Genomic DNA, 7,500 nt, shown 5'->3' with positions numbered 1-7,500 from the left:
TCCATGATATTATAACATATACTTGTATGTGGGTGACCTTTCCACAGTTTTGCTGTAACCCTTTAACTGTGTTGGAAGAGTTGTGATACCATACCTTCGATATATCCACTTGCGAAAAAAAAAAAAAAAAAAAAAAAAAAAAAAAAAAAAAAAAAAAAAAAAAAAAACCACGAAAACTTAGTTACCTAAACTAGTGCACATGAGGCAACTGAATGCACAAATACCACCCACATGCAACCTTTATATAACTGGAAGGGTATAAACAAACGGAAACTGAATTCCTTTCAAAATCATCCGTCACAGGAATGTGAACATGCAGCGAAAATACAATAGTCACGTGTCTCGAAATCCCATCTCATTTCAAAACTTCAAATACGTAGACATTAATACTAGACACGACCACTGACCGCCCCAACCAAGCCCAACCATCGTTTGAACAAGAGGTGCGACTCGTATAATCTCTATATCCACTTCAGACAACATCCAAGGTAGGTGTGGGTACAGCGGGGTAATTCTCATGTTTTACTGAAGTATTCAACATGGTCGATTGTTTTTTTTCAATGGTGAAGAACTTTATAATTCAATCTTCACACGATAGTTTTTCAGTAATTCATGAAAATTGTTATATCTGAAGCATACCATCATTTACGTATGGAAACAAGTATGGTACAACTCTAACATTTGCAAGTATATTATGACCCTCAGTAATCAATTGATTGCCATAATGAATCTAACTGTATCGTTGTTACGGAAATAAAACGTTACACATATTCCCATTTGCAATACAACAAACAATTAAAAGACCTACAAAAACAGGAGGGAAAATATAGTCGTAATTAAAAATTCTGTGAGCTTGAAAAAGTAAGCTTTGTGAATTGTATTTCAAAATAACCTGATAACTGCTGGCAGCAGAAGCCCGTTATCAACTATAGTCCCTTTCTTTTATCGAGGCAGATATGCACCGACTCGCAGCGGTGCCCTTTTAGCTCGGAAAATTTTCCTGATCGCTGATTGGTTAGAATTATCTTGTCCAACCAAGCAGCGATCAAGGAAACTTTTCCGAGCTAAAAGGGCACCGCTGCGAGTCGGTGCAAATCTGCATCGCTAAAAGAAATTGACTATAGAATTGTGGAAGGACCTACGAGTAACATTTCCTCACAAATCCGTCTGAGGTCTGGAGATACCTAGGATTTGGGACTTTATGATTTGGGCTATATATCCATTCAGCGCCCGAGTGCACCTAGGGTAAAACCCTCGAGTTACAATTATGTAAAATTTGTAAGACGTTGGATAACAAGATGTGAGAAGGATGCAAGGACAGAGGTAAAGTAGTAGGATATACAGCAAGTGTAGCTAGGGGCCATCTTCTTCTTGGGGTATTAAAGCCAACACTTGTTGTTGGCACGGGCCTTTCCCTTGGTTGGCCCGTAGGTTTAGGGGCCAGAAGCAATGCTGAAAATACCTCCCTGGGACTGTGAGGTGCACTGACGGAACTAATAACCTATAGAAAAGGATGAGGGTGGATTTTTAAGTTCAAAAGCTAAATGATTGTGTCAAAGTTATTCTATAATATTTTCTTACACCTGAAAAAAAAACAGCAAAAATACAAATGTACTTGACTGTAATAATAGCACATACTGCTTTTGTGCTACAGGTGGACGACCACGAATAACCATCTTGAAGAAGCACACATTGTGGCTTACAAATTGTAGACACACACACACACACAAAAAAAAAAAAAAAAAAAAAAAAAAAAAAAAAAAAAAAAAAAATCTATCTCTTCTCTGCATTCCCATCGTAGTCCCTCCGCAGTTAACTAACCACCTAAGAAGCCCTTCTACTTCTTCCATCACTTCATAAACTTCTGATGACTTATAACAAAAACAACGAACTAAAACCTGGTTATGGTGAAGATCCATAAACAAGCAAACCATTAATCATCAAGTATCCACGTGGTATTACAAAAAATATACACGGTCTACATGAATTATATGTATCTCTTTCTTTAGTTTATTAAAATAGATTAGCCATCATTACCGATCTAGCAGCTTCGGGTTTAAGAAAAGGAAGGCTAAGCACTTGAAAGTGACTTGAAACGACCGGGTCTAACGATATTATTTAACCCCTACTTCCAATTTCAATTAAAAGTAAGGCACAACTAGATAACAATAATAATTTAGATACGAAACACAGTCAACGAAGAAACATAGCAATTTACAAAATTGTCACAAATGTTACGTCTCGTAGAGGATTCTTGAAATTGGGGTACCCTGGGGATCTTGAGGGTGTTGGGAAATCAATAAAAATTATTCCTTATGTGTACACACACACACACACACACACACACACACACACACACACACACACACACACACACACACACACACACACACCAGCAGACATTTGCTTTAAAGGATGGAGATGGAAGTATTATTAAAAAGAGATGGAGTTATAAATAATAAAGAATACTATACAATAGTGATATAAGAAATAACTTTGCCAAGATATAACGAAACATTTGAACCGGTACCTAAAGTACCAGTAAGAGAAGTAAAGAAAGAATTAAAAGGCACGCAAAGAGACAAAGCAGCAAGAGAAAAATGCCTAACAATTGATTTTATGATAGATGAAGATTTCATAGTACAGTAGTTAAAGACGCTGACCGTTACACAATGTTCTATATCTATAGCTTGAAAAACTTTATCATTACACTAATTCACAAAAAGGGAAACACAAAAGACCTGAAAAATTGCCGCCCATAAGTTTATTTTCAGTAATATATAAAATATTTACAAAGATCACATTAAGCCGAACAGAAAAACAGCAAGACTAATCACCCAAGATAACAAGAAAACTGACCATATCCAAGTAATTAACTAGCCAACGGAAAAATCTACCGAGTATGACAAACCACTATATATGGCATTTATAGACTATAAGAAAGCTTTTGATTCTGTCAAAACTTCAGCAGTAATAAAAACCCTCCAAAGACAAGGAATAGATGTATCTCATGTTAGAACATTTGAAGATATCTATACGGGAAGAATAGCAATTCTAAAACTAAAAAAAGATTGTGATAAAATTCCGATTGAAAAAGGAGTTAGACAGGAAGATCACATATTTCCTAAATCATTCACAGCATGCCTGGAAGAAGTTTTTAAGAACTTATAATTAGAAAATGTAGGAATCAAAATTAATGAAGAATACTTTAAAAACTTGAGATTTATACACGAGTTCGTTCTATTTAGTGAATCATGAGAGCGATTGCAAAAGATGATAGAATATTTGAATAAAGAAAGCAGAAATGCATGGCTGAAAATGAATATGAGAAAAACTAAGATGATGTTTAATGAAAATGCAGACACAACTTATAAGGGTTATGGACAAACATCTAAAGATTGTTAATGAATATATGTACTTAGGGAAGACAGTAATTATTTCTTCAGTACATGAGATCGAAATTAAAATCAGAATAAACATGGGATGGAGAGCTTTTGGTAAACCATTTAAATGAGATTATGAAATGTAAAATGCCACTAACTCTAAAAGGAAAAATATTTAATCAAATGGTGCTACCAGTATTAACTTATGCATCAGAAACTTGGAGCCTTACTAAAACCTTAGAACACAAGCTAGTTACAACTCAAAGAGCAATAGAAAGAATAATGGTGAGAATAACTCTAAGAGACAGAAAAAGAATAACATGGATACGAGAGCAAACCAAATAGAGGATATTCTAACATAAAATAAAAATAATGGACATCGGCAGGACATATAATGAGAATGACAGATAATAGATGGACATTAATTATATTAGAATGGATCCCCAGAGATTGCAAAAGAAGCAGGGGGAGAAAGAGAATGCGATGGATTGACAAACTAAGAAATTTTTCGGGTATAGCCTAGCACAGAGACCAGAAACAAATGCGAGTGGAATGACATGTCTGAGGCTTTTATCCCGTTGGTGATATATATATATATATATATATATATATATATATATATATATATATATATATATATATATATATATATATATAATTACAAAAACAATAGCTCCCCATGGTAATCCTTGCGTGATATTACATTGTTACAATCATCATTAGTACACAAATAGCTAATTAAGTAGCAGGATTAGTAGGTTACCCAGGGCACCGGCCACTCGTTGAGATACCACTGCTAGAGAGTTATTGTGTTCTTTGACTACCCAGACGGCACTACATTGGATCACTCTCTCTGGTTACGGCTCATTTTCCTTTGACTACATAAGCACTGAATAGTCTGGCCTTTCCTTTCACCACACTCCTTTGTCCTCATACACCTGACAATACCGAGATTACCAAACAATTCTTCTTCACCCAAGGGGTTAACTGCTCCCCAGTAATTGTTCAGTGGCTAGTTTCCTCTTGGTAAGGGTAGAAGAGACTCTTTAGCAATGGCAAGCAGCTTTTCTAAAAGGACACTCCAAAATCAAACCATTGTTCGCTAGTCTCTATACCATGCCGTGTTCTTGATATATATATATATATATATATATATATATATATATATATATATATATATATATATATATATATATATATATATATATATATATATATATATATAAACTCTCTCGTAGTAGAGTTCTCTTGCTTCAGGATATACCCGGGCACACTAATCTGTCTTATTTCTCTTCCTTTTGTGTTTTTGAAGTTTTTATAGTTTATATATGAAAAATATATTCTAACCTTGTTAGCATACTGTTCTTAAAATATTTTAGTTTAAATGTTCACGAATTCCCTCGTATTTTATTTGTTTCCTTGTCTCTTATCCTCGCTGTGCTCTTTTTGTCTGTTGGAGCCCTGGGCTTATAGCATCCTGCTTTTCCAACTAAGTTTATAGCTTAGCTGGTAATAATAATAATAATAATTATTTTATTTGTTTCCTTGTCTCTTATCCTCGCTATGCTCTTTTTGTCTGTTGGAGCCCTGGGCTTATAGCATCCTGCTTTTCCAACTAAGTTTATAGCTTAGCTGGTAATAATAATAATAATAATTATTTTATTTGTTTCCTTGTCTCTTATCCTCGCTATGCTCTTTTTGTCTGTTGGAACCCTGGGCTTATAGCATCCTGCTTTTCCCACTAAGTTTATAGCTTAGCTAATAATAATAATAATAATAATAATAATAATAATAATAATAATAATAATAATAATAATAATAATAATAATAATAATAAAAGCCTTTCATTTGCATGCGTCCGACTTTAAATTCAAACAAAACACGTTTTCTTTTTCAGCAAAGATCATGACGAAAGAAAACGTAATCTCGACAGCAACGGACAGGGGTACCTGGAATAACAAGGTGGAATTTCTTCTCTCGTGCCTTGGATACGCAGTGGGGTTAGGGAATGTGTGGAGGTTCCCTTTCCTGGTTTACAAAAATGGAGGAGGTGAGTTGAATAATTTTTTACTTTGAAAGTGTTTCCTACCGAATAACAGCAACTCTTAGAACGATCGTTGCTTTTTTACCAAATCTCTCAGCCATGGTGGTATTTACGAAGTTAAAATGGATGGTGCCGTTATAGTATGTGGCCTACCTTTTTAGATCTGTTATAGTATGTGGCCTACCCGGTTTGAATGTGGCCTACCTTTTTGGATCTGTTATAGTATGTGGCCTACCCGGTATGAATGTGTCCTACCTAAGCCGGTTTGAATGTGTCCTACCTTAGGGAGAGTTTGTATTTATATGTAATGAAATCAATTATTTTTCACAATTGTTTAATATCTAACAATACAATTTTAAAAGAATAATCTAAAAACAAAAACATATGCATATACATAAAATACTAAAAGAAATTTTACTCAGTTTTCAAGTATTAAAATTTTCTAAAAATACAATTTTAAAAGAATAATCTAAAAACAAAAACATATGCATATACATAAAATGCTAAATGAAATTTTATTCAGTTTTCAAGTATTAAAAATTTCTCTGATATCCTCAAGTATGCATTAAATAAGTTACATGGATGAATGCTAACCAAAGATCTCATGACACTGTTGCTTCTACATGTAATTTACCTATAAAGATGGTTGTCACCACGGCACATAACCAAAAGTGAGCGAGAAAGAGAGAAGAAAATACGTGATCTGTTCAATACCATTTTAATCATCATAATGAATCAACAATGAATTAGTACCAACTAACAATGTCAAATCTATCTCCAAAGTTCATTGGCAAGTGATAAAAGCAAACATAAATTCGCCTTAATTACTTTCTTTCTCCATAAATTAGTCGTATGATTGGGACCAAAATTGGTTAAGGAAGGGAAACAAGGAAAAAAATAAATTATACGAGTAGTAAATATGGAATATGAAATATCCTAGGATCAGTAACAACGTTAAAATAGTTCTTCTACAACAAAAAACAAGTAAAATTTTTAGGGAATTAAAAACATGACCACAGTTAGTTAATTTAGTCATTTCCACTATCTCAAATACAATTTTCTTTGAAGTAAGTAAATTTCTTTGAAGTTATGAAACGCAATTACTTTCAAAGGTCATTATTACCTGCTCAACCCCGCCATGACGAAATGTTGATGAACAAAGTTTAGATTTCTAGTAACATGATACGTATTTTACAAACCCATATGATTCAGGCCATGCAATATTTGATATCAATGTCAAAAAGGGTATCTACTCTCTTAATTAAAGCATAAGCACACTGAAGACTTGTTTATATTCTCCAGTTTCAATCCCAGCAATATTAAGGCTCTGACCTCAGGTTAAAATGGGTGACATGAACACGCCTGGGGAGTGGAACGTGCTCGCCAATCACTGGGGAATGATTAACTTCTCTCTTCTTCTATCTCAGAGAGAGAGAGAGAGAGAGAGAGAGAGAGAGAGAGAGAGAGAGATTCAGTCGTGCGTTATTTTCTAAAATTAATTCCTTGCCAGATTCCTGAAACTAAGTGAACACATTAGAACATTGTAGCACTATGTTAAAGCACTGCAGTTACGGAAAACCAGAATGCATATTTCAAAGATATTGTAAGTTCCTCAAAGCTCATCGTTATCTCAAATTACTCCCTAAACAATTCTGCAAAACTGCCATAAAATTTAATTTATAAAAAGATTTTAAAGAAAACTTGAGACACCATACACTTTTGGTTTCCCTTTTAATATGAAACTCTATCTAGTCAACAAAGGTGTTGGTACGCATTCATGTAACCCCCAAGTGTAAGGCTAAAGGTAACATTTAGACATATTCAATATTCAAAAGAGAGTGGTCTTTGGTAGAACGTCAATAACAATGAATGTTGGGCCACCCAGATATCAAGAGTAATACTCTGCAAGAACAGAGAATTTGCACATAAGTCAGAAGTAGCTTATAAAAATGTATCCGTAGCACACAACCAGTTTCAATATGTCCAATTGTCCCTCCTACTTAAATGTTCAAAATACTGACAGAGTTTCAGAAATCAGCCTCCTACTTTCCCGTGAGGATATTAGTAGATGTA

At 34.2% G+C, this 7,500-nt stretch overlaps 2 protein-coding genes across 7 annotated transcripts in view; one reads left to right on the top strand and one right to left on the bottom strand.

Moving 5' to 3' along the window:
• Positions 1-7,500, bottom strand: part of LOC137632488 (F-box/WD repeat-containing protein 2-like) — a 477,230-nt gene that overhangs the window by 99,014 nt on the left and 370,716 nt on the right. The window lies entirely within an intron of this gene.
• The window catches only part of LOC137632243 (sodium- and chloride-dependent glycine transporter 2-like), a 13,575-nt gene continuing 11,359 nt past the window's right edge, over positions 5,285-7,500 (top strand). Inside the window, exon 1 of the mRNA XM_068364130.1 lies at positions 5,285-5,433. Coding sequence (XP_068220231.1) covers positions 5,289-5,433 — 145 coding nt within the window. The 5' untranslated portion in view covers positions 5,285-5,288. The remainder of the gene's footprint in view (positions 5,434-7,500) is intronic.

This window comes from Palaemon carinicauda, chromosome 41 (genome assembly GCF_036898095.1).
Source record: "Palaemon carinicauda isolate YSFRI2023 chromosome 41, ASM3689809v2, whole genome shotgun sequence".
NCBI classification, from domain to species: Eukaryota; Metazoa; Arthropoda; class Malacostraca; order Decapoda; family Palaemonidae; genus Palaemon; species Palaemon carinicauda.
This window is presented reverse-complemented; position numbering and strand designations above follow the sequence as displayed.